General features: G+C 44.4%; 1 protein-coding gene across 6 annotated transcripts in view; it reads left to right on the plus strand.

Moving 5' to 3' along the window:
• SLC25A25 (solute carrier family 25 member 25) overlaps positions 1-26,091 on the plus strand; it is a 43,390-nt gene extending 17,299 nt beyond the window's left edge. For 2 of the 6 annotated variants that reach the window (XM_081179775.1, XM_081179777.1), the window contains exons 2-11: positions 16,010-16,136; positions 16,244-16,331; positions 16,993-17,028; positions 17,955-18,066; positions 18,785-18,943; positions 19,688-19,840; positions 19,995-20,102; positions 20,489-20,656; positions 21,059-21,209; positions 23,162-26,091. In XM_081179775.1, coding sequence (XP_081035901.1) covers positions 16,010-16,136; positions 16,244-16,331; positions 16,993-17,028; positions 17,955-18,066; positions 18,785-18,943; positions 19,688-19,840; positions 19,995-20,102; positions 20,489-20,656; positions 21,059-21,209; positions 23,162-23,346 — 1,287 coding nt within the window. In that variant the 3' untranslated portion in view covers positions 23,347-26,091. Of the gene's footprint in view, positions 1-10,910; positions 11,165-16,009; positions 16,137-16,243; positions 16,332-16,992; positions 17,029-17,954; positions 18,067-18,784; positions 18,944-19,687; positions 19,841-19,994; positions 20,103-20,488; positions 20,657-21,058; positions 21,210-23,161 lie in introns of those variants that run through there. The other 4 variants (XM_081179776.1, XM_081179778.1, XM_081179779.1 and 1 more) reach the window with 3 other exon arrangements.
• Positions 26,092-27,607: the final 1,516 nt, after the last annotated feature.

Consider the following 27,607-nt stretch of genomic DNA (forward strand, 5'->3'; position numbering starts at 1 on the left):
AGCTATTATTAGGGACAAAGGTTGCATTAGCGCTGAAAGATTATATTACATAGGTGAATAATCTATATTATGGAGTGGCAGAAGTTATTTTGATAGAAACTGGGATGTTAAATTTGGTGCATAATTTATTTTACTGTGCTTGTTTGTTTAAAAGTATCTCTAAACTGCTTAATATTTAAAATATCCAGGCAGCGTTCAAACACATTTATGGTTGTGATTTACAAAATAAATGGGCTTTGAAGCTTCTGGCTTTGTTGTATCTTTAGAGGCACTCATTACAATAATTGTGGAACAAATTACGAAGCTTTGAGAGGGCATGATGCTGGCACTTTAGTTGAATTGTGTTTGGCTACAAAAACCTGATATTGTATTCAAGTTAAGAGTTGACTTCATTGTAGACTTTCAAATGTTCATTTCTTTGTACTGTAGAATGTTATTTGGAGAGAGAGAGTGTGTGAGTGATAATGTGAACCTTTTATTTCTTGATATGGGAACCTGCCTTTCAAGGGTGAGGGGTGCTAAACGTCTTACACAAAAGCTGGAGGACCACAGATAGCTTTCCTCTATAGTCTATGCAATTTTAAAATTGTCACTTGCAGGGGGATAGAACTGAAGCAATCATATTTTTTTTAAAAAACACCTTTAAAATAAATGTGAAATGATCTAACCCCACAGCCAGTAATTTATTGCTTAGATTTGTTAGTTTACATGATAGGATAATTTATATATTAGCAGACTTGTGGTTTTGAAAACTCTGGTTCAGGATCCAGCAAGGGCAGAAATTGGCAGTGTTGCTGGTCTTTAAACTTGGATGCTCCCTTGAAAAAATGCAAATTGAAAAAAAATGTAAATTCTTTACATCCAGAGTTTATCATTCTGAAAGCTATTCCTGGCATCTTTTCCATTGAAATTATATTTTCCTGTAGGGTAGAGCCTTCATTAATTTTTCAAGCAAACAAGCCACTGTTCCAGATTATTCTTTCTCGAACTATCATTAAGCACACTAGATCTTTGTTATGGGCTGGGGAAACATTTTTTTTCTGAGTGGCACAAATGCTCTTGGTTACTATTGGACCTTCTTGAAGGTCGTTCTTTGACAATGTCAGGCTTGGAAAGTCACATTTTTGGCTGGAAAACAAAGTGCCTGCTTCCATATGAAATTCTGGAGGCTTTAGAAAGCAGGAGGATATTGCAAGCAGAGCCTCTTCTATTGCAACACTCAGATTTCAGAATGCCCTCCTTAGCCAGCTCCATCAGCCTTCCTTCTTAAGTTTTAGGCACCAAGTAATAAAACCAGTTTGCACAAACTTTAGTATTTGCACTCTCTTCCCACAACCCACTGTACATTACTGTTACATTTTTTGTATAGTTTTAGTGTAGTAACTTTATTATTATTAGCTACATTGGACATTAGATTTTATGAAAAGGCATAACATAAGTAAAAAACATACACATAGTGTGTTAGAGAACATATGTGACAATTAACATGCTTTCTTTTCTTCTACTTTCTAGATAAAATGAAATGAATGCTGCTAGTGTAATGTTAGACTGGGGAAAAAGTCCCGCCTGTTGCTCTTGTTCCCCTGGATACGTTAGATGTTCCTTAGCTATGTTGGCGTCTCAGCTTGCAGTTAGAGAGGAACTGAGCGCTCTCTACAAGAAAACTTAACTAGGGAGGAGGGGTTTGAGAAAGGAGTCAAGCAAAGAAGCCATCGGTTAAAGGCTTCAAAGATTCTGGGACTACAGTGGTACCTCCGGTTACAAACACTTTGGGTTATAGACTCCGCTAACCCAGAAGTAGCACCTCAGGTTAAGAACTTTGCCTCAGGATGAGAACAGAAATTGCACACTGGCAGCAGCAGGAGGTCCCATTAGCTAAAGTGGTACCTCAGATTAAGAACGGACCTCCGGGACGAATTAAGTTCGTAACCAGAGGTACCACTGTATATGCTTGGCTTCCATTGCTTTTTCAGAGACAACATAAAAATACTACCCTCAAATAAGAAATATAGAAACATTTATTTGCTATAAAACTCTACATGGTTCACATCACCAAGTTTGTTTAACATTTTGGGACCTTGATACCTGAAGGCGTACCTCTTCACACATTGTATCTTCCCTTGCTTTGAAATCATTACAGTGGTACCTCGGGTTAAGTACTTAATTCGTTCTGGAGGTCCGTTCTTAACCTGAAACTGTTCTTAACCTGAAGACCACTTTAGCTAATGGGGCCTCCCGCTGCCACTTCATCCTGAAGCAAAGTTCTTAACCCGAGGTACTATTTCTGGGTTAGCTGAGTCTGTAACCTGAAGCGTATGTAACTCAAGGTACCACTCTACTTGAGACTTCCTCAATACGATGATGGCAGGTGCCAGGCACATTTTGCACCTGGTTATCATCCACTTGCAACCAAGTGAAGATGCCTGGGTACCAGGATGGTGCCTGACATCTCCACCATCTGCTTGCCTGAGGACAGTGTTTGAAACTCAGATACAGTGGTGCCTCGCAAGACGAAATTAATTCGTTCCGCAAGTTTTTTCTTCTTGCGAGTTTTTCGTCTTGCGAAGCACGGTTTCCCATAGGAATGCATTGAAAATCAATCAATGCGTTCCTATGGAGACCGTCCGGGGACAGAGGGGAAGCACCGCAGGCTTTCCCCTCTGTCCCCGGACCTGTTTTAAAGCAAGGGAAGGGGCAGCGGGGAGAATCGCTTCTCCCCGTTGCCGCCCCTTGGTTCAAAAGGGGCCCGGGGAGAGAGGGGAAGGCGCGCGCACGCCTTCCCCTCTGTCCCCTCTTTTGAAGCAAGGGGCGGAGGGGAGAAGATCGCTTCTCCCCGTTGCCGCCCCTTGGTTCAAAAGGGGTCCGGGGACAGAGGGGAAGGGGCGCGCGCGCCTTCCCCTCTGTCCCCGGAGATTGCGGGGCTGGCAACGGGGAGAAGCGATCTTCTCCCCGCTGCCCCTTGCTTCAAAAGAGGTCTGGGGTGCGGGGGCAAGCTTCGTTTTGCGAAGCAAGCCCATAGGGAAATTTGTCTTGCGAAGCAACTCGAAAACGAAAAAACCTTTCGTCTTGCGAGTTTTTCGTCTCGTGAGGCGTTCGTCTTGCGGGGCACCACTGTACATAAGTTAGGGTCCTTAAACCACGGTTACATTGGATCTTGTTTTTACACACTAATACTGCATCCTGCAGAATTCTACCAGTTATATTTTATCTGCATGATCAGAATGAATTTCAAAATGCTTTTTCTGTGCAGCCTGAGCAGGAGCAGTAAAAAACATTACAGTTAATTATTGTAGCTTGTCTTCACTTACCCCATCCTACTGCCCTGCTCACAACTGTGGAGAATATTCTCACGTTATGAATGGTCTGTGTCACCATTAAGAAAAAGAGGTAGGAATAGGCCAATATATATGTGGAATGTCCCTGGATCAAGTGACTTTTCTTTTCTCAGAGTTCTTAAGCTAGCTCGAGGTCGTCATCTGAACTAGCCAGAGTTTTAATTGACAACCAATCACAGTCAATGCGTGATTTGAAAACAAGACTTTAGAGCTGTCTTGTCCAAAAATGGCAACTAGACATTCCATGTAACCTTGGTTTAAGGAGCCATTTGGCACTTAGCTTATATATCTGATTTTCTAACATTGCTTCTAAATGCCATTGCCAAATTAGGTAGGGGAAGGTGTTTATGAGTGAAAGGGCCTTTTTAGCTCTGGCCCTTTCGTTATTAGTACAGTGTTGTGATTTAGTATTTTAGCTGTGTGGTTTTTAAAATTGCTTCCTCTTATAGCTTAGTGCTGCAGTATTTTACTTCCCTGCTTTGTTTTAGTTTTGACTAAATTACAGTTGTGTTTCTGTAGCATTATAATTGGTGTTTTATATAATTGTGATTTGTCACTGTTACCTTGTACACCACCCAAAAAACTATTGTTATTAGTGGGTTGTAAGCAGAATGAAATAATAGATATCTTACATTAGGGGTGGGGGAAACTGTACATAAAATTATAGAGTTGAAGAGTTGGAAGAGACCACAAGGGTCATCTAGTCCAACCCCTGCAATGCAGGAATCTCAGCTGAAGCATCCATGGCAGATGGCCATCCAACCTCTGCTTAGAAACCTCCAAGGAAGGAGAGTCCACCCCCCACCCCCGAGGGAGTCTGATCCACTGCCGAATAGCTCTTACTGTCATAAAAATCCTAGGCAGTATTATCTTGATTCCTCCTTCTTTTATAGCCCTGTTCATGTGTTTCTTGCAGGTAGGACTTGGCCCCACTCCCGCCACTGTCTGATAACAGCTTTTGTGCTTGCTCAGTCAGTGACATTGCTCTTGCTGTCTTGTGGTGGAGATTTTAGTCACAAACCTGGGTATAGGAAATCTCCACTTGGTCGCAAGGGGGTGATCCTGAGTCGCAAGAAGCGACTAGTGCCTGGCTAATTTCTAACACTGAACCCACGGAGTCCCTGGCATCATTCACATAACAAAAACCACCATAGAGATATCAAACTTTTCAAAAGTAGGAGATCCATGGCTTGACTTTGAAAAAAAAGGAGGTCCACAGTACTTAACTAATTGGGTACCACTGCTTTAGAGCATGCTTTCCCAACCTGAGGTCCTCTACGCTGCCTGGGGATGATGGTAGTGTAGTTGTTATATATATAGAGAGAGGGGGAGGGCATTTGGCTGGGGAAGGATTATTTGATGACCTAAGTACAAATAAACATTATGTAGTTAAATAAGGCCAGTTTCAAAGTCCAGCAAGGGATGGCTTTGTTTATCCTTACTGTTGGGCAAGTTTTGTGACAAAGATGACCTGTGGAATGGACTGTTCTTTCCTACGGGTGAAATTGTGATGAGCACATGATACATTGGCACAAAACCATCATGGCCAAATCCCCACCAGTGTGCTGGCAGTTAAAAAAAAGGTCAGTTTTGGAGTCGAGTTGTTCCTTTCTCATGAAAAAAATTCTCTTTGTCAACCAATTTGAAGCTTTGATTTATGCAACTGTTTTTTGACTGAGGTGTCAAATAATGTATTTCTTTATGTACTGTTTGTTCCTACAGTCCCTGATGTGGCAACTGCACCCTGTAACAGTGGTCGGGGGTGGGAGAGGTCTGCTTGACCCAGCATTGACTCTAGACAAGAGGCACAAGTGGCTTCGGCCAAAATGATTAAGGGGTTGGATCAGTTCCCTTGTAGAAACATGGGAAGCTGTCTTATACTGTCAAACCATTGGTCGATCTATGTCAGTATTGTCTACACAGATTGGCAGCAGCTCTCCAACGTTTTGGACAGATGACATTCGCAGCTTTATCTGGAGATTTCAGAGATTTAACCTAGGGCCCATCTGCATGCAAAGCAGATGCTCTACTACTGAGTTAGAGCCCAGCATATGAAGCTGACTTATTCTGAGCCCAGGCCATTGGTTTTTGTTGCTCAGTATTGTGTGCACTGACAGGCAGCTGCTCTCCAGGATTTCTTTCCCAGCCCTACCTAGAGAAGCCAAGGATTGGTCTTGGGACCTAATGCATACCGAGCATGTTCTTTCTACCACTGGGCTTTCACCCATGTAGAAAGGTTACAACATTTGGGGCTTTTTAGTTTAGAAAGAAGATGAGTAAGGACAACAAGAGAAGTGTATAGAATTCTGCATGCACATGGTTCAAAATTAGCCAGGTGCATTTTGCAACTGGCGTGGGTCCAATTGCAACCACATAAAGATCTCTGGTTGCCAGGTAGGCAACTGACCTCTCCATCTGGCCGCCCCCTCCAGCTTTCTTAAGTGGGTAAGCAGAAGAGCTTTTTTATTGCATTTATATCCCACCCTTTTCTCCAAAAAGTACATGATTCACCCCAGTCCTAAGTTAATCCCTAAAACAACCCTGTGAGGTAGGTTAAGAGGCTATAACTGGCCCATGGTCACCCGGTGAGCTTCATGACGGAGTGAAGGCTGAACCCTGATCTCCTAGGTCCTAGTCCAGGGGTCTGCAACCTTTAAGACAAAAAGAGCCACTTGGACCCGTTTCCGAAGGAAAAAAACTGGGAGCTGCAAAACTCGTCATTATAAAAATAACTTTTTTGTCACTTTTTATTATTTCTTTGTTTGACCCCTCAGAATTACTCCTCCTCAAAGAAATGAACGTTAAATTAACAAGTTACCTTTTTGTGTGTGTGTGTTCTTCACTCCCCTTCAAAACAGTGACCAGCGTACATGCCCCCTTTCAATGCAGTGACCAGCGTACATGCCCCTTACAATGTAGCGGGCGGGCGGGAAGGTGACATCGGGACGGTGTGTGACTAACGCACGCACCACCCCCATGCGACGTCACAGCCAGTACAGCGCCTGCCACAGTGGGGAGTGTTGGGGCGCACAATGCGCCTCCTCCCCTCACTAGTATCCACCCCGGAGCCGCAGCAAAGGTGTAAAAGAGCCACATGCGGCTCCGGAGCCCCGGGTTGCAGACCCCTGTCCTTTGGTCAGGGCGCAGCCTGACTCCCTCCTCTGGCAACCTGCTCAGAATTTTGCTTAATTGGTTGCCATCAATTTGATTTAATTAATTTTTATAATGGAATATTTTTAGATTGTGTGATTATTTGACTGATTATTTGATTGTTGTTAGCCGCCCTGAGCCCGGCTTCGGCTGGGGAGGGCGGGATATAAATAAAATTTATTATTATTATTATTATTAGTCTGATACTCTTTAACTACTACACCACACAGGCTTCCTACAGTACTTCTGCTATGAGGCAGCTACATAAATTATGTAGGTATGTAAATATGGGGAAAGCAAAATGTCATACTGAATCCTTACTTTACCTCAGTACAAAGTTTCTGACTGTGAGCCTGATAATCACACAAAGATGCATCTGAAATGGCCACCCAAACATTTTCTGGGGTCTGTTTTGTGAGCAGAATCCTAAATTGGCAGCTTTACTCTCTGTAGGATTTCAGTCTCTGTGGCATAGCAAGTAGGAATGGCCAGGGCGCTCTGAATGTTGCTGTGCTCAGCCAGTCCCTCCCAACATGACCAGTGGAGGCCACCATATTTCCCGGCATGGAATTGCAACATTCCATTCCAGGGATACCAAATGTTGATGGTCAGAATCAGGCTATTTTGGAGAAGGGAGGTTTTGTAAAATGAAACAGGGATATAATTTAGTGGGACTCAGTCAAGAGTGGTACTGGCACCTGATGTGAGAAGAGCAGCTTGCGATAACGTGTGTCAATCCTGGTGCTGGTTGAGTGTTCATATGAGGGAACATCGCCATGGGGGTGGCGGTACAAAATGAAAGCATTTATAAATACAAAAACTCAAATTAGTGGAAAATATTTATAAAGTGGACAGCACACCAGTCATACCAAAGGGTAATTGGAACTGCCATAATTGCAGATTTCTCAAAAACCATTTAGAGCTAAATGGAACTTGAGTGTGCCTGGCCTTAAAAAGCTGCAAAAATCCCTTGTTATATTTGAATGGATAATATTGTGTAATATTCCACCATTTCTCCTGGCAGCTCAGGGTGGTGCATTGGGTCTCTTGGGTCCAGTCAGAACAATCCTGTGATGTAGGTTGTTGAAAGAGTTACTGTCTCAAAGTCAAGGTCACCCAGTGAGTTTCATAGCTCGGTAGGCAACAGAATCCAAGGACTTTACAGCCCCAAGTCGAAACTGTCTATTGCACAAGATGTCTGAACCTTTTCAGATTTGGCACTCATTTTTTAATTTTTTACCATCTATTTGTGTGAAGCCAGTGCTGGTGTGACTTGCTGTAGGTTGGGCTGTGACCTAGTTGGGGAGTTTTAACCCATCACTGCATAGTTTGATCTGTCACATTATTGGTACAGCCCATTAGTGCTACAGGGACAGTGAAACTCCCTTACGACTTTTTCCACATTCCAACTATGGTTACCAGTTTCCAGGTAGAGGTAGATTACTTTGTAAGAAAAAATGTACGAAACTGTCATAAGCAACTTGCATGTGCTTCAGTTTGAACTAAAAAGTGACGTCTCTGGTCCCTGGGGGGCTGGGCTCATACCCAAGCTTTAGATTTCTAGCTATCACAACTAAAATATTTGTCTTGAGTTTAGCTCTGTTCACCTAGTTGGCAGACGTAACACCAGAAAGTGGCAGCGCTTTGAGTTCACTTGGGTGAGAGCACTTGGACGTTGGTTGGCAGAAGTGAGGTGAAGTTTGGGTTGCTTTCCCCCCCCCCCTTGCGCAGCTTGCTGCTGATCTCTAAGAGGATCTGGAATTTTGAGACAAGATCCTGTTTGCTATGGAGAATAGACGTCAGAGGTGGAGGGGGGAGAGAAGGTTAATCCATGTTAGGTAACAGACATGAAAGGGCACAACTGGTGGAGTGATAAAAGGGCTCTAAACGGACAAATTAGTTGGAAATGCTTTTCCTATTTTTCATCCATAATTAAACTGCTTACTAGTTGAACATACAAGTTGTGGAGACATAATTAAACTTTATTTTGTCAGGATTTATTACAGTGTAGTTTTCCCACAATGTAATATTCCACCTTTATGGTATAATTTGCATTCATGAGATAATTCTGCCAGACACATGACAACTTTTGTTTAATTCTGCCTCTGAGGCTCTGTTCAGTTTAGTAGTACAGTTTTGTTACAGTACTACTTCCTGCTTTCAGCCTTAAAAATGGGTTTAAGCAGAGGTTTGATGTCCATCTGTCGTGGACGCTTTAGTTGAGATTTAGTTACAGCTTGTATGTTTGGAGAGAGATAATCCATCTACCTGACTTTGGACATAAAGGTAAAGGGACCCCTGACCATTAGGTCCAGTCATCTCGCTTTATTGGCCGAGGGAGCCGGCGTACAGCTTCCAAGTCATGTGGCCAGCATGACTAAGCCGCTTCTGGCAAACCAGAGCAGCGCACGGAAATGCCGTTTACCTTCCTGCCAAAGCAGTACCTATTTATCTACTTGCACTTTGACGTGCTTTTGAACTGCTAGGTTGGCAGGAGCAGGGACTGAGCAACGGGAGCTCACCCCATCGCGGGGATTCGAACCCTGACCTTCTGATCAGCAAGTCCTAGACTCTGTGGTTTAACCCACAGCGCCACCCGCATCCCTGACTTTGGACATAGGGCTAAGCCAAATCATGGCTTGGTTCTCAGCTGTGTGGTTGAGAGGGGGAGCAAAACAGGCACGGTTTCAGTCCTGTGCACAAGCACACTGCACATGCATCTTTAAACCACAGTTCAGCTTAACTGTGCTTCAAAGTGACATGTAAACCAGGACACTAACTCAAACTGCTTGTCTATCAAGCTCAGTTTTATGTACATGCTGACATGCAGCAGCTTTCAAAGATCTCAGCCAGAAGAGTTTATTCCAGCCCTGGCACCTGAGTTGGCCTTTAACTAGAGATGCCAAGGGTTGGGCTTGGCACTTCTGCATGCAGCACATGGGCTATACTGCTCAGCTACTGTCCCATCCCACAGTCTTGTAAGGCAGCTCAAGGATCAGAGTTCAGCAATTGTAATTCCATAGCTAGCAGCTGGTTCCTGTCTGTGAATGCTATCTCCAGAATCCTCCTTGCTTCCCCCACAGTTCAAAGTGAATGGCTGCAAAATGGGAAATTAACCATGTTCAGTACTATTTTTCTAGAAAAAGAGGAACTCACCTCTTTCTGCCTCATTCTTTTAGAATGGCAATAGCACCCACTGATTTCCTGCTGAAAAAAGTCCTGACCATGTCAGTGAATTGAGCCTGACGCTAGAACTATGGTATGCAAACGTTTGTGTGTAATGTTAATTTGTGGGTGTAACATCCTAATTTCTCTGTGGTATTCACAACAGTGTGAGTAACAAATCACACCTCTTTTGCCTGATCCCCCCTCCCATTGAATATTAAATCAGAATATTGTTTATAAAATGAGTTAATTTTTTTGGTAGAACACTGGCCACTGCAAGGTACCCAATGCTGCCTGCAGTATACTTCAGTGCAAACATGTACAGCAGTTGAATGAGTTGCTCATTCTCACCTAGTGGTTCTTTTCCCTTCCTCCCTTCCTCTTTAGAAAGCTGAAACACACAAGCCACTTGTTTCATACAGCCATCACAGAAGGTGGCATAGCATATCCTGTTGAGCTTACCTTTCATACCTTACCACAACAGAGAGGAGCTGGGGCTGGTACACAAGCTGGGTGCTGGGTTGTTTTTTAGTTGTTTTCAGGGAAGCTTTTAATTGTGTGACATTTTAATGTATTTTTAATCTTTGTTGGAAGCAGCCCAGAGTGGCTGGGGAAACCCAGCCAGATGGGTGGGGTACACATAATAAATTATTATTATTATATAGTGGTGGCATCTGCTTATGAGGAACTCCTTCCCACAGGAAACCCGTCAGGCTTCATCCTTAGTGGGGTTCAGGTGGCATTTGAAATGCCTGATGGCTTTGTTGTATTTTTGTTGCTGCTGCATTAATGACTTGGTAGTGTCCCAAAGTGTTTTGTGTTTTATCTTAAATCAGGATCAGATTTGCTTCAGTGTGGAATCATCGGTTCTCTTCTCTTCTTCCTCCCTCCCTTTAAAACATTGTCCCCTATTAGCCCTTCCCATATGAATTGATGTACAGATAACAGTTTGGGTGTCCTGAGTGTCTTTTGCATAGGGCTTTCACTCTTTTTCATACCAGTAAAGTAGAACTGTCACATAGCCCTGTCTAGAGCAGCTCTGAAGCCTAGAAGAGGCTGCAGAGGGTTAATCTAGCCTGCCGGGGAAAGTGACGTTAGGGGAAAGCAGGGATTGAGCAATCTGGAGCTGCCTCACACGCACTTGTCAGGAATCCAGGCTGGCTGGGAAGGGCTTGAGAGACACAAGCTTCCCTTTTAAGCAGAAGGGCAGGGCTCGGGCAGCCAATCACAGCACAGCAAGGACAGCTCATAGGCATGTGTCATGAGTCTTGCCGGCATTTCCTCTCAAGCACGAGAAACGAGAAAGGAGCGGAATTGGGTGGTTTACAAAGAGAGCCTGAGCACAGCTGGGGGAAATGCTTTGCCTGTGCCTCTATGTGCCGACTTTCGGCGAGTCCCAGGCAGAGTTTGAGTACTTTGAGTCGAAGGGGCTTCCTGAGAATCTGAAGCCCATCTTCAGACTGAGCCTTTTGATTCCTTCCCAGGAGTTCTCCACCTATCGTCAATGGAAGCAGGTATGAAAGAATGCATGCGAGCTGAATTGTTCTAATCTGTTCAGTATGACCTCCTCTATGCCTTCAAGGAGTTTTGCCTTCCACTCCTTTTATCTGGACAACAGGCTGTCTAGGTAAAATTGGTTGGGACTGGGTCAATGGCTCAAGTTTATTCTGTTAACTTCAAGGATCAAGTGGGTATCTCCCTAGTTTAAGCCCAGTTCTGTTCTGGAGGCAGGTTCTAGCTTGGGATAGTTATTAGCTGCTGCTCTATAGCAGCTTTCATTGTAAAGAGGGTTGGTGAGTCATCTTCCCTGCCCTTCCTCCACAAGTTCTCATTTTCCTTGCAATGTAAATACAGTGTGGAAGATTGTGTGGAGATGTAATGGGTTTCCAAGGCCCACCTGGTGCATTTCCAACATTCAGCCCTTGTGCTGCCTTCTGCTTCATACTACCTATTTTCCACAAAGTCTTTGGGTGTGTGTTCTAATGCCAGTTCATGTTGGACCCAAACTTCAGTTGGCTGTATATAATCTGAAGTGGGGGAAACCCTCCCTTTTAGTATCATGTATATCAATATGAGCAACTTGACCCAGCATCCTTCTCTAGAACACCCTGTGACAGCAATTTTGGCCAGGTCCTTGATTCTTCTGAAGGATGGAACTGGCTGTGCCTATTGTTACTACAACTGAGCCTACATGCAAATAAAGAGGGTGGAGAGGGATGTACCAGGGACATTTAAGGTGAAGAGGAGGCATATCCAGGGCTGGGTGGCATTGTTGGTGGCAGGAAGAAGGCAGCATCAGTTAATCTCTTCATTTCCCACCTATCTTTCCTAACACAGGAAGTTCAGCTCAGATAGCCAATGTTCTGTTCAGAGTATGCCCATTGAAATTAATGGACATGGCTAACTTAAATTCATTCATTTCATTCAATTGGTCTACTTTGACTAGAAATTAGTGGGATGCAACCCAGGGTTCATGTGAAAGTTCAGGAGACCGTAAGTTTTTAAAAGCAAGCCTGCACAACTTGTGATCCAATACAGCCCAGCAGTGTCTGAATGAAGTATCTGAACAAGAGTTTGGCATAAATGGAGCTGTTAAGCACCTGTCAGGCAACAATTCACATCTGCTGGGCTGTTTTGAATTTGGTGGATCATGTTTTGTGTTGTGCTGGTCTGGCTTAAAACCTAAGTACATAAGGGGTGTCATATTTGTTTCCATATGGAAGATGGGAAGCTCACACAGAGTCAGAGCAGTGGTTCACCTAGCTCAATGTTACTGATGCTGTTGTCAGTGGAGGAGGCAGGGTATCTTTCCCAGCTCTAGCTAGAGGTGCCTGGGCAGCATATTGGGCAGAGTGTTTGATTAGGACCTGGCAGAAACCCCACCTAATCACAAAGCTCGCTGGGTGACTCTCGGCCAGCCCAACCTAGCTTGCAGGGTTTGGGTTTTTTTTTTGGTAACATCTTTACTGAAAGTTCAAAAGGCACATAACTATATGTGCATCAAACATGGGGAGGTGCAAACAAAAGGAGAAAAAGAAAAAGAGAAACAGAACCTGTGCAGAAGGGAAAACAAAGGGGGGAGTGGGGGAAAACCCAAAACTGTATATTCAAATTCAGTGATATTTGGAATCCATTCTTACAAATAGGTTAAGATCTGATGAAGAACAGTAACAACCTTGTAAAATATACCTCGCAGGGTTACTGGGAGGATAAAATGGGGAGGGGGAGAACCATGTACTCCACCCTGAGCTCCTTGGAGGGAAGGGATATAAATGCAACAAATAAAAAAATGAAATTGAACCTGGGGCCTTCTGTGTGAAAACCAGATGTGTTACCACTGAGCTTCAGCCCTTTCCCTCTGGCAATGTTACCAGTCATGGCAACATGCAGTAGTTGCTGCTATAAAGATAGTAAGTAATAGAAGCGTTCATGTGCACATGCAGAGAGGATTTTGTGGGTGATAAGTCGCCTACTTGATTATGAATCTCCCTTGTTTATCACTGCAGTCCCAACAGCGTTCTGGTATGTTAGCCAGTTAGCTGGTTTTCATGAGGAATATGGGTTCGTTCAGAGCTCTCTTCTCTCCCCTCCCCACCCCAGTTATTTCCTTCATTCTCTTTCTAGTGTTTGAAAGCCAGCATCTTGCACCTCCTCAAACTGAAACAAACATATTATCAGATGCGCTTCAGATTTTTGTTAATGAGTTAATCACTCGTTAATTTGCTTGTGAGCAAAGGCAAGCTCTTATCACTTATTCAACAGCCATGCTTGAAGGAGAGTGTATGATGGTATCAGGGCAATAAGATTGGCCATGTAACATCCAATATGACCCTTCCTTTCACATTGTTCTGTTGGACCTTCACACTAGCAGTGTGTCACAATGTCATGGCTATCAAGGCACTGATGAATGCACACTAGGCTAGAATCTAACAGCCTTGCAGTTTGTAGCATCATGCATTCAAATGTGGTTACCAGAAGTCTTTTGCTGACATGGAGACACTGGATGGGGTTGAGTACAATGATTGAGGGGATACATGGAAGCAGACTGATTTTTTAAATGTAAATATCAGAACTGTAGGAACACCACACTGTTTAGTACAGTAACCTCAAAACCTGCATCAATTGGGGCCTTAGCAGTCTTGCTTTCTCAGTGCAAGAAGATTAATGTGCAGACCCAGTGCACATGTAGGAAAGAATTTCAGCACTGACCGTGATGTGAGCCCAGAGTTACAATTTTAGAAATCGTTTGCATCACAGAGATGCGAGTTCAGTGGGGGCAGATTACTTGGCAGAAGGTTTTGGGAGTGCTCATTAGCAGACATTTCCCCCTTTTGCCTTGTATCCGCTGCAGTATCCTTTACAGAAAGGGGAGGTGCGTTTTTGGCTTCTCCAGGACCAGCTTACAGAGACCGCAGGGCTTCCTTGCCTCTCCCAAAGGGTCATGTGGTATTGGGAAACCCTGAATTGGCTCGTTAGCAGTTATCTGATGACATGCCAGAGATTGCCTTCTATCTTTAGCTTACAAATTATGACCCCTTCTATCTCTCTTCTTTTACAACTGTCACATGTCTGTCTGCAGATCAGATCCACCTTGGAAGTCTCAAAGGTCACCACAGATGGTGACCGGCTGTCCTTATTAAGTTTAGGTTAGGAGGGGTATTAAATTATATGAAGGCCTAAGTTTAGTAATATGGGGGACAGGGAAGGGGAGGAAGGAGCATTTCAAATTATGTTTAGCGTAATTCTCAGGGGAGTCGTTTCTTATACAATATGAAACGTTTATTACTTTAATACGGAACATATTTATCAGCAGCCTAATTATTAAAAATGCAGTTACAGATAGGTAGCCGTGTTGGTCTGCCATAGTCAAAATAAAAAAATTCCTTCCAGTAGCACCTTAAAGACCAACTAAGTTAGTTCTTGGTATGAGCTTTTGTGTGCATGCACACTTCTTCAGATACCTGAAGAAGTGTATCTGAAGAAGTGTGCATGCACACGAAAGCTCATACCAAGAACTAACTTAGTTGGTCTTTAAGGTGCTACTGGAAGGAATTTTTTTATATTAAAAATGCAGTATGCTAACCCATTCCACTATTTTTTCTAATTTTTCATGGTCTTGCAAGTGGAGCTAGGTATTGACAGGTTCTGTTTCTTGGCACTCTAGCCTAGTAGACTGGTATTTAATGCAGGCACCAGCGACTCATAGCCTTGTGCTGTGTGGAGATCAGCAGGCAGCCCAGTTGAGCCATTGTGAGGAGCCAGCTGGTCTTTGCTGGGTGCTTTTTGGCATATAATTATCTCACTTAACAAATTTCCTGCTCTCTATGCAAAACAGGTGATAGCAAAGCCATTGACCCAGCCATTTAGTTGCTGTGTCTGGTTTGCTTACCTGCCTATCTGGGCAAGGCTCAAGGTGCTGTTTCCTGCTAAGAGGAATGTTAAGGATAAAGTTTCCTTATTTATTAACAACATGACTTTGCCATCTCTTAATCTCTTCTGTAAATATACACTTTGCTTCTAAAATCTAGTTTCCCCCAGTATCTTGCACAAGTGCATAACTGCAGGGTGACCAAATCAGTTCATGCTTGCCTCAGAGCTGCTTTTTGACATCTCTCTTCAGCTCATGTATTTGGATTTGGTGGTCAGTCATTGTTTCTAGTAGCTGGTGTGGTTTAGCTTCCTTGCTTCCCTGTTCAGAGGCAAAGTACGATGACATCTCTGTACCCAGCGCCTAGCAAGGAGCTTTTACAGAAGAACTAGAGCGCTCGCTCTCTTCTCACTTCTCTCAAGCCCATGACATTGATCCCGCATCTTAAGACAAGGTGTAGCCTAGCAGTGTTTGGGGAAAACACACATACTGTCTCTCAAAAAACCAGCACAACTGGTATCAAACATATTTGGTTAAATTTAAGAGCTCCTGGCAGTGGGGAGTGGACTGCTGTGCTCCAGTTCTGCTTTTAGGGTTTCCATAGGCATGTAGTTGGCCACTGTGAGAACAGGATGCTATATGTGCCATTGGCCTGATGCAGTGGGGCTCTGGATTCTTAGTTTTTACAGTATGTGTGAGGCTGTTCAAAAACAGGTGTGCTATGTATTCTCCCAGCTCCTGTTCCCTAGCTACGGCTATATAAAAAAGCTACAAAATGAAGTCCAAGCAGAGATCATTTTGTGCAGGGGTTCCATTCCCAGCCCCCGTCTGCGTCGATTGGGCATGTATAAGTGCACCCTGCCCTGTTATGTCCCTTGTTCTGCCCTCTTCTGTGTCCAAAAGGATCCACAGGTCTGCAATTGTGTGTCCATTGGGCGTGCCTAAAATGATCACCGCCTGTAATGTTATTTTTGTGTGTCTTTTCATACAGAAAATTGTTAAAGCTGGAGATAAGGACCTAGATGGGCAGCTGGACTTTGAGGAGTTCGTTCACTATCTCCAAGACCATGAAAAGAAACTGAGACTGGTTTTCAAGAGCTTAGACAAAAAGAATGATGGTATGCACATTTTGGTTTATTTATTGGGAGCGAAGGGATTCTGTTGCAGATTGTCTGACAGCTTTGTTTTGTTCATAAAGCTTAGAGCTTGCTTGTCATCTTTACAGGCTGCATTGACGCCCAGGAGATCGTGCAGTCCCTTCGGGACCTGGGAGTCAAGATATCTGAACAGCAGGCTGAGAGAATTCTCAAGAGGTAAGTGTTGCAGGTGGCTCTAGTGTTTTCACTCTGGCGACCATGGGGTAAGGTGTTAGCTTTGTCTCCCTTCTCTTCCTTTATATCTCTCCCCTTATAAAACCTCTGAAGCAACTCTGCAGCGTTTCGTCTATAGCAAAGCATGCTAGAGCAGCAAATGGTGCTAGAATAGCAATCACAGGTGAAGATCCACTGACATCTTTTGCTGGAACAGTAGGGACAGATGGAGGCCAGAATGCATAAGAGCATGTGACATCAAAAGTAAGCAGAATGCTGATTCATGAGAGAGCAGCGTTCCCTCTTGGAAAGGCTTCTTCATCCTTGCCAGGAATTGATTTACGGTGCTAACATTCCGTCCTGTAAGATAGACAAGTAGCATGTAGGCCAAGCGGGAACTTGCTTAATGGCTGCTAAGCAAGAGGTATGAATGATTTTGCCAGCATTCTGGAATTGCTGTCCTTGCAGTATATAATGCTTTTCTGCAGGTTAGAAAATCTTAAATTAAGGTATAAATCGAGGTATATGTTCCAGTGCTCGCTGCTTTAATACGTGCATGCAACATAACATACTGAAATGCTTTCAGCTGCATGCATGTTGCACTAACTTTTAACATTTGTCCCTTTCTTGCTCTTTGCTCCCCCTCTGCTTCCCTGTCTGTCAGAATAAGAACGGGACACTTCTGGGGTCCTGTCACCTAGTAAGTACCAAGTGTATATTCTTGTCTGGCTCCTTTTCCTTTTTGTACTAGTTTTTCTCCCCACCCGCAATGAAGTTGGTAATGTGTAGCAGATTTTTAGTGAGCCTGGTGGTGATGGAGGCTGAGTCCACAGGCAGACACCAGTATATCTCATAAAAACATAAAAAATTCAGTATCAATATCAACAAATTACACAGCTAATCAATATAAAGCACTCCTAAAACAGCAGAAAAATATGCAGAATAAGGGGTAACTAAAGCACAGCACATATTTTTGTTTCCAGAAGGTAACTGCAAGCAAGCCAATAGGGCTAAGGTTGAATTGATGCTTAAGAGTATGTTAAAACCAGCACTTTTATGTCTCATGCTTGGGAATCCTTTCTCGATTAGTAAGACTGATTTAATTGGTAAGGACGGAAAAACACTCAAGTTCAAAACTTCTTCCTCCTGCTGCCCCAAGGTAGCACACTTAGGGGAGTGCACACACAGTTACACATGCCACTCACTAGTTAATCTGACTCGTTTTATGACCACACATATTAACTAATCTAGACTCTTCCTATGGAATATCTTATGTCCATCCTGCACAGCCTTACATATTTAATTTTGGAGGACCCAGTGAAAGGAAGAGGATGTGGGGAGAGGCAGTGGAGAAGCCACCTTAGCCCCACATGGCCCCACACAATTTGTTCCTCATGAGCTGTCCTGTGATCCCAGGAAAGATTTTTGTCCTCATGACTGTTTGAAAATTACTCTTCCAAGTATTTTACGCTATCTGATACATAAAGCTCTTAAAATTGTGCTTGCATGTTCTTTAGTCCTCTTCTGCAAATATTTATGTTTTGTGTGGTTGGTGTGGAGCTAAAGAGTTGATATGCCATACCTCCTCCTCTTGGCTCATTTTACCTTCCCAATTGATTCTTGCAGCATGGATAAAAATGGAACAATGACAATAGATTGGAATGAATGGCGTGACTATCACCTGTTGCACCCTGTGGAGAACATTCCTGAGATTATCCTGTACTGGAAGCACTCAACGGTAAGAAATTAAGATCCTTCATGCACAACATATGTGAAACTCATGGTTGCATTTGTGAGGGTCCCGCTCCATGCTCTTGACTCCTATCAGCAGTCTCCATCAAAAGCTAGCTGCCTTCTCGCTCTAGTTGCTTTCTGTTTTTATGTGCCTTCTGGCCTTGTTCTTAAAATTTCTGGCACAGGTGAAAGTGAATGTTCTCAGGGAGTGGGAAGGCAGGTAAGCTGCTTGACTTGTACCCAAGGTATGCAAACAACTGGGTCCTGCTAGTTTGCAACCTGCCAGCTCTGGAAAGTGATACGATGCTCTTTGATTAAATTTGGCTTTTAGTGCTGCATAATGAGATCAAACTAGGCTGTGAACTCCAGAAGAACTCTAGATCTTTCCCCCTGTTCTGTTCCTCTTGGCCAGTCATTTTGAACACCAGCAGATTGCAAGGCTGGCAGGTGGCCCATTTTTGGAACTACAACTCTGGTATATTTTCTGAAATACCCTCTAATGAATTTTATTAGCCTCAACCACATGCAGGGGAGAACAAAGCTGCTGCAGATACAGATAAAGCAGATGCAGGTGTTGAAATAGTAAACTAGTGCTAATTGCTTCCATGCTTAAATTGTTTAATCTAGGTGCATGATGAACAGATCTCTGAGGAAGCCCTCATGCACACCTAGTACAGCTGAAGAAAATGGTTTTACTCATGCCATGCTTTATTGCTTTGCAGATTTTTGATGTAGGAGAGAACCTGACAGTACCAGATGAGTTCACAGTGGAAGAGAGGCAGACTGGAATGTGGTGGCGACACCTAGTTGCAGGTGGAGGGGCAGGGGCAGTGTCAAGAACATGCACTGCTCCCTTGGACCGCTTGAAAGTTCTCATGCAGGTAAGGGTGGAAGCTCGGCAGAAGGGTCTTTGTTGTCTTGGCTCCATCAACTTTTCCTCTTAGTTCAAGGATATAGATAGAATACAGTCTTGCAAGACTTTTCCTCCAGAAACAAGAGAGCTGTAACATATGGTGATGTCTGCTTGTATGTCATTCTGACACCCAGAGGGAAGCCACTCTCAGCAGTTTCTGTGAGCCCTGCTTTTCTACATATGACCTGCACTTCTGGTTCCCTCCAGAATTTATACTTGTAGTTTTTTTGGAAGTTGGGCAGGTCAGGTTAACAACATCACAGTCCTTGGACTGTGCAGCCTTGGCAGAACACGCAATCCCTTAAAACTAGTCCTGACAGCTCTAGCTGGAAATGAGGTAACCTGTGACTTGCTGGCAGCTCTTCCTGTTCTGGGCTCAAAGGACAGAGAAACACAGCTGTCATTGGAAGTACCTTGTGAAATGGGAATTTGGACTTTGCATAGGAGTCACCGGACTGACCCATGCCTCCCTTTCGTCATCAGTTCCATATCCCACTGCTTCCCTTTTCACTTCTTGCTGTTCCATGAGCTACTAATTTTGATAATATTGGACTATAGATAACTGATGTTGAATGAAAGTGTCCCTTTTCCTGCTACACTTGTGAGGCAAGCTAGTTTAAAACTTGTATGTAGATAAGAAAAGCTTTTTTGCCCAAGCAGGAAAACTGAAAATGGGCCTGGATCCAACCAGAAATGTCTTTCTCCTTTTCAGGTCCATGCTTCTCGCAGTAACAACATGAGCATCGTTGGAGGCTTTGCCCAGATGATCAGAGAGGGTGGCACAAGGTCACTTTGGCGAGGGAATGGCATCAATGTTTTGAAAATTGCTCCAGAGTCTGCCATCAAGTTCATGGCCTATGAACAGGTAAAATCATCAGGCGAACCCAAGGCACGGCGAATGAGATGGTGCTGCTTTTGTTCAGCTAACATCCCAATGTTGAGGCTAACAAGGGAATAAGAAGCAGGTGTGAATTGTGCAGACTGCTGTATCAAATGACATAATTCTTTTATATCTATAGATCAAGCGATTCATTGGCACTGACCAGGAGGTGCTGAGGATTCATGAGAGGCTGGTAGCAGGTTCATTGGCAGGAGCCATTGCACAGAGCAGCATCTACCCAATGGAGGTGAGTTCCTGAATTTAGCCTTTGGCAGCTGATGTTCTCCTTTTCTTTTGCATACAACAGACTGCTTTCAAATGTTTTAGATGCAACTCTTCCCACAGTGGTGACTTCATTGGTGACATGCCCATCAGAGATACTAAGACTTCACTAGCAATGTGGTCTATTGCAGTGTTCTTCAGCCATGGTTCCTCAGATGATGTTGGGACTTCAACATTGGCAAAACTGGCTGGGAATGATGGGAGCTGTAATTAAACAATGCCTGAGGACCCAAGGTTTAAGAACACATAATTTACTAGTTATCTTTCTTTGACTTGGTTCAGGAAAAGTTTGTATTTGCCTGCCTGTTCTATACAGGCTTTCCTGATGCATCTGTTCTTCTCATGGGCTAGGTTCTGAAGACACGGATGGCCCTGCGCAAAACAGGGCAGTACTCAGGGATGCTGCACTGTGCCAAGAACATCCTCACCAAAGAAGGAATGGGTGCTTTCTACAAAGGCTACATCCCCAATATGCTGGGGATCATTCCCTATGCAGGAATTGACCTGGCTGTATATGAGGTAAGAGGCTTGGCAGCTGCTTTGTGGGAGAGGAAGTTGCAGATATCCTAAAGCAGCCTTTCTCAACCTGTGGGTCCCCAGATGTTGTTGAACTACAACTCCCATCACCCCTAGCTAGCAAGGCCAGAGCTCAGGGATGATGGGAGTTGTAGTCCAACATCTGGGGACCCACAGGTTGAGATCTGCTGTCCTAAAGGAATGTGCTAAGGAAGGCTAGAGTCCTGACACCAATCTGCTAAGTTCCAGTGAAATTTCCCACCTGTGCTCTAGTCTAGGATTTGCAGCATGGATATTCAAAGTTGTAGTATTGGTCTCTCCCTACTCCACCTCAAATCCCATACTATTGATTCGTAAGGGTCCTACTGATGCTTGCTTTGTGAACAATTTATTTTTTCCTCCTAGACATTGAAAAACAGCTGGCTGCAACGTTATGCTGTGAACAGTGCTGATCCAGGGGTGTTCGTTCTGTTGGCCTGTGGTACCATCTCTAGCACCTGTGGACAACTGGCCAGTTACCCTCTTGCCCTAGTACGCACACGAATGCAAGCTCAGGGTAAGAGCATTTGAGAGGCCCTTGGGTGTAACCTATGATGCAGAAACTCTTGCTGCTCTGCACCTGGCTTTTAGAAATATATACAATCTCTGAACCTGAAGGTTCTACTTAGCCACAATAACTAAGTAAACAATAGACATTATCCTCCATGTTTTTGTCTAAGTCTCTTGAAAGGCACCTGAGAATCTTAAATGTTCAACACATCTTTGAACAGTGAATCCCATAAATAAATTCTGTAGAAGTATTTAATTTTATTTGCCCTGAATCTAATCCCAATTTAACTTTGTGATCCTATGTTTCTAGTGCAGTGTTTCCCAACCACTGTTCCGCGGCACACTAGTGTGCCGCGAGATGTTGCCTGGAGGGAGGCGGGCGAGTCGGGCGGCGAGAGGCGGGGCGGCGGCGGCGAGGAGAGGCCGCCCAGCGCGGGGCTCTCGCCGTCTGCCTGCCTGGCTGCCTGCGAGCTCGGCGGGCAGCGCCTCCATCCGCGGCGCCCGCCTCGCGGCTCTCATTCCCTGCCAAAGCTCACCCAGCCAAGCCGCGCTCTCCTTCCTGCCTCGCTTTGCTGCCTCCTCCCCCCCCCACCCCCAAAGCTTGGAGGTTCCCCGGCAAGGGGGAGGGGAAAAATTGAAACTTACACTTTCGTGCGTCCCTCCCGGCGTGACGCTGCGCGCTGACGTCACGGGGCTGTAATGGTGGTGTGCCTCGAGACTTTTTTCATCAAACAAGTGTGCCTTTGCCCAGAAAAGGTTGGGAAACACTGTTCTAGTGTATGTGTGTCTGGTGGTGGGGAATTTTTTTGTCTTCCTGCTCCCCGCCCCCAACTCAACAGTAGGTAAAGCTTTATAGGTTTATAATGTTGTTAGCATATCTAAGTGCAAACACCTCTTGTTTCTTTGCGCTGGGCTGATCTTGGCATCTGTCTCAGGCTGGCACATAGCCAAGTAGTTACAGAGACATAATCACAGGCTGTTAAACGCCACACAGCAAGTTAAATGTGTGTCTGGTATGCAGTGCCCCTCAGGAATTGAGCTGTGACTAGTAGAGGTTTTCCCATTCACTTTTATTGAAAGAAAGCTTTGGTACATTAGTCCCTCAAGGCACTGCAGACAATGCACAAGATAAGCCTCTCTTCTCCACAACACAATACAAGCTTTGCTAATCCCCTCTTTTACTACCCTGACTGCCAAGCTGTGCTCCAGCTTTAGGAAAGTTGAACAGAACCTGTGCTTTTCCCTTTCCCAGCCCCAAATACTAGAAGGGCTGGATGAGGATCATTCTTCCAGGTGTTCTCTCCACCTTACCAGATGAATGAATGAATCTTTATTTGCGTCAGCCATCGGCCATAGCAATAAAACAACAATATGATATACAAAGAATAGAAATAAAAAAGTCAAGTATATAAAATACATTTTAGGGTTTTGAATCAATAGATAGTGGATCTTATTCTGATTGCCCCAGCTAAAAACCTTACAACCTTTGCTGTCACCTGCTCATCTTGCCCTTGTTTGCCCTTCTGTTGCTTACATTTCCCACTTTTTCTGGACCTAGGAGATTTTGGGGGGCGGGTAATGTCTCTTAGAATTATCCTTCCTCCTATGGGGCACTCAACCACCATTCTGCCTTTTGAGTGTGTGGGAACTTATTGCACGTTCCTGCTCCCCTCCTTCCAGGAAGGGGTCAGCATGGGAGGTAGGGAGGCAGGACGAGCTTGCTGGTGTGAGGACATAAGCAGGGGGAAATCAAGTGGTACTTGCCTGTCCCCCTCCCTGTCACTACCCTCTGATTCTTTCTCTCTCTCCCTCAGCCATGACCCCCACAACCCTCTGGGCCCTTCCCTGAGATTTTTCTGCCCCCACCCTGGACTCTGCCAGCCCCTGACATGCTGTATTGTGCAGTCCACAGTTCATGTGATCAGGCTCTTGATGATTGTCCAACGGCTTCTCTTTCAGCTTCAGTCGAAGGAGCGCCACAGGTAACAATGAGGAGTCTCTTCAAGCATATCCTGAAGACAGAGGGAGCCTTTGGTCTCTACAGGGGCTTGGCTCCCAACTTCATGAAGGTGATCCCAGCAGTGAGCATTAGCTACGTGGTCTATGAGAACCTGAAGATGACTCTGGGCGTGCAGTCGCGGTGACCAGGTGGTGCCTGGACCCTTGAACTTTTTCAACAAAATCTTGGGGCTCTGACCCCCAGGGTGTGCCACCATTTCATTCTGTGAATGTGTTGACTGACACTAAGCTGATCAAACTAAGCTGTGAAAATCCCAGATGGTGTGTGTTGGGGAATGATGAGGTATTGGGCCTTTCTACTGTGTTGCTATCAAAAGCTCTACGTGTGTTTTAAACAATCGTTTGGCAGTTCTTCCCATGTTCAAGGGACCAACTGGGAATTGAAGGAAAGTTTCTTGAGCTGTCAGTGGTGGCCTGGCTTTTAGCCTCTTTAGAGTCTTTTGCGCAAGCTCACAGCTGGAGAATGTATCATCTTCCAACTTGCTTGAAAGAGCTTTTTTCTGTTGAGTTGTAAACTCTTCTTAGCCATGGTTTTGATTCTGCAAACGACCTGCCTTGGGTAGGAATGGCTGCTGGGCCAAATGCTGTTTACATGTTTTCTTTTGGATAGGAGCAATTCATTTTTCTACTTCAAAATTCTGACGCTGCAGTGTAAATTAAAACCAAGGCTTCAGGGTGCAAAGCCAGTCCCTGCTGAGTCTGAGTGTTACTTTCAGGTTAGCCAGACAGAGTTTAAAATATTTTATTTTTATTATAGTTTCTGTGTTCCTGTAAAACTGCTGGCAATATGCACTTTATAACAAAAGCAGCAGCTGCAGTCTAGAGTCTGCATGTCTGTGTTTGCATGCTGGAGTAGCTGAGAGGACCTGGCACGTGCAGTTCTGCACATTTTGAATGGCCTGACCAAGTAACTGGGGAGCTGTGTTGCCACTGGTCCAGTCTCTGCATCTGAGCTCACTGCAGCATGGCAGGGGCTGTGGAGAGGCCACTTTTGCTTCCCAGTTAGCGTTTTGCATGGTGCTTCAAATACAGTTCTGCCAAGTGCTGTAGGTAGCAAATTATCCTTGAAACTTCAAGCCTTGCATTGCTTCATTCATCCATAGAACTTTATAGGTTGATGCTAGAGTTTGAATTAGGTTAGGGTGGGCTGGTGGACTTGAACTTTGGACAAGGAAGAAATTTTGCTATGGGGAACACACCAGGTTAACTGACAAAGGTGAAAATGGTAGCCTTCATTATGTTATTAGAAGGGAGTGGGGAGCTGCTTGCTTCCACCCACCCACTTCTACCAGGTGCTTATCATAGGGAGAAGGGAAGGTGGTGGCTGCCATATCTCTGACTTCACTGTTTCAAGGGTTCATTGAGTTTGTCCACTAAGACTTATTGCAGCCCAGGGGATCCTTGACTTGGGGACCAGCATCACATTCCATTTTTGTCGTTGTTTTGCTGCTTTCAAAGCATATTTATTTTGTATTTATTTAAAGACAAAAGACGAAACTGTCACACTATTTTTGTAGACATGTTTAAATATAGTTACTTTGTCCTTGGTATTCTGTATTTTTGTACAGGTCTCATATTTATGTTCTTAAAAACGTTTTGCACATTTTTAGCATCGTCTAATAAAAGAATCATTGCAAATTGGACCCCCTCAGAGGTCCTTAGTGCTCCATTTCCTTTTCGTGTTGCCTGTCCTGCATCTGGGTTGACTGAGAGCCTCAGTCAAGAAAAAATCCTTTTGTGGGGAAAAGCCTTAGGAGAGTGGTGGGTGGTGGGGAATGAAAGGCCCTTCTTTGGGGGTCTGCCTTACTGTGGCATCGCCTCATCATTAGTGACTTTATTTTTATGGGTGTTGGACAAACCACAAACTAGATGGTTTTTTTTTAAAAAAATGGTTAATAATGAAAAGGGCTGAATTGGACTTGGGAGAGAGAAAAATAAATCTCAGGGAGAGAAAAATCACAAAATGCTCATTTTTCTGATGTGTGGAAGGAAGTTGATGCCTGGAGCTGAGCTGTTGCTGTTTTCTGTGCTGGCAGATCTGCCTGCCTACTGCTCCTCCTCCTCCAGGGTCAGGAAAGTGCACTGTGAAGAAGCAGTTATCCCTGAAGGCTGCAGCGGCTCAGAGGGCCCTGCTGCTGCTCTGTACACAGAAAGCCTTGTGCAGCAGAGAGCAGCTTCCTCTCCGCCAGTTCTCTTTGGGCCTTAAGTTGGGTCTGTCCGCTGCTGCTTTGGGGGAAACTGCCTGTCTGCCTTGAGTTCATATCTCAGTCGTGTGTTTTCCCCACCCCTTTTGTGAGTCACTCCACCCTTGGGAGACCTCCCCCTTACCTTTGGTGGCCTGAGGAGATTTCAGCACATACAAATCAATGCAATATGAACTGTCTTTGTAGCTGTAACCTTAATATATGAAGGGCAAAACTAACAAAACAAGAAGCCTGTGATGGTAGGGGACAGGCAAGGACCGCCTCTCGCCATATGAACCAACCCGTACGCTGCAATCATTATCTGAGGCCCTACTTTGTGTGCCTCTTCCATGAAAGGTCCAGAGGGTGGCAACATAAGAACGGGCCTTTTCTGTGTTGGCTCCCCACTTGTGGAATGCTCTCCCCAGGGAGCCCCGTCTGGCGCCTTCATTATATATCTTTAGAAAGCAGGCAAAAACGTTCCTGAATAACCAGGCCTTTGGCTGATGAACATTTTATGGCCTTTTAAATGTGTTTGTGGGAGGGGGGGTATTTGTTTTTGTTTTATTAAGTCTTTTGTGTTTTCTTTTTATGTTGTGAACTGCTCTGTGATCTTTGGATGAAGGGCGGTATACAAATTTAATAATTATTAATAACAATAACAATAATAAAGGTTTATCAAAGATGCTGGTGGCTTCCTTGTTTTGTGTTGAGTTGGGAGTCTATGGGTTCAAGGTGTGTGCGCATGCATCCTTCACCCAAACAAATACATAAAGCAAGTTTGCATTTACCCACACTTGATTACAATAAAAGCTTCAGTCATTGAAAAGTTGCTCGTTGTGACTTGAATGCCTTTCAGTTGTCTTCTGTGACTTTCTAAAGTATCAACCCTGGCTTGAGGCCTATATTTCTGGCATAGAGCTGCACTTCTTAAGGAAGAAAGTTGGCTACAAAAAATCATTTGGGCAAGGAAATGGACACATCACACTGCTCCTGTTCACTGGGTACAGTTGAATGAGGTTTGGGATTTGATTGTCATGGGTAGCCTAATTAGTTGCATATGGGAGAGAAAAATCAAAACTCATCTTGTTTCCCCTTTTACCAAAACAGACCTACAGGGAACTAAGCAGGAAGGGGTTGGTTGGCGCCATCCTAGCTGTTACCTGGTCTGCTCAGTCAGCCAGCAAGAGTGTGTGTCCTGATTGCCTGTGGTGGTCTGTTTGAGATGTTTCTCCAGAGGACAGTGTCATTTGTTGGGACAACCCCACCAGCAGTGGGAGAGGAAAAAGGTTTTAACATGACCCTCTTCCACTATTTCCTATTTCATCATCAATCTTTATTATGGTCCAGAGACCCAACAAATCGTTACAAAGCAATGCACAATTCAGACAGCCTACCTCCGGGTTAAACAAGCATTTTGTTCAGACTTAAAGATAGGGATCATTGGTTCTTGCAACCACCGATAAAAACTGCCACTGCTAATGTTCTAGTGTTGGTCCTGTCTTCCAATAGGAACCTGACATAGTGAGCCTCTGATTTTCCCAGGAAAGGTACCAACAAGGGTAATATCAGTTCAGCCCTGGCTTGCTCATATTTCGCACAGTGCAGCAAAATATGTTTTATAGAATCGATGTCTTGAGCACACGAGCAAAGTCTGTCCTGGTATTTCCTATTTGCTTAACTAATGGATGTGGTGGAGATGCACCTTGCATTGTGTTTCTTGCAAACCACTGCTTGGGGCAGTGAAGAGAAACAGACATTGTAAATTATAATCTGGTGCAAAAGGGGATTAGAGAAGCTGGTGGGCACCCTAGTAGATCTCTCTGGGCCTGGAGGCCTGCGGGTACCACATTATTGAGGCATGGATAACTGGCCAGATCCTCTCTCCCACTTGGCTACTTGGCTCCCTGGTATACTCTAGATCTTGGGGCAAGGAAACAGGCTGGAAGATGGCTTGAACACAAGTGAAGGAAAGTTCTGGTCAAGTGCAATCAAACACTGGTGTGGACAGCTCTTCAAGCCTACCTCATTACGTCATCTGACAGAGCTCTTTGGGTAGTGCAGACAGCCCCTTACAGTCTGGTCCAAAGGAGGTGGTGGAACCAACAGTAGCTCACTATGATTTGTTTGCAAAGCATTTTGAGGTTGAGAATGCTCGCACCCACAGAGATTGTGACGTGTCCCCAACCAGAGATACCAACCC

Source organism: Podarcis bocagei (genome assembly GCF_964188305.1).
Source record: "Podarcis bocagei genome assembly, chromosome: Z".
Taxonomy (NCBI): domain Eukaryota; kingdom Metazoa; phylum Chordata; class Lepidosauria; order Squamata; family Lacertidae; genus Podarcis; species Podarcis bocagei.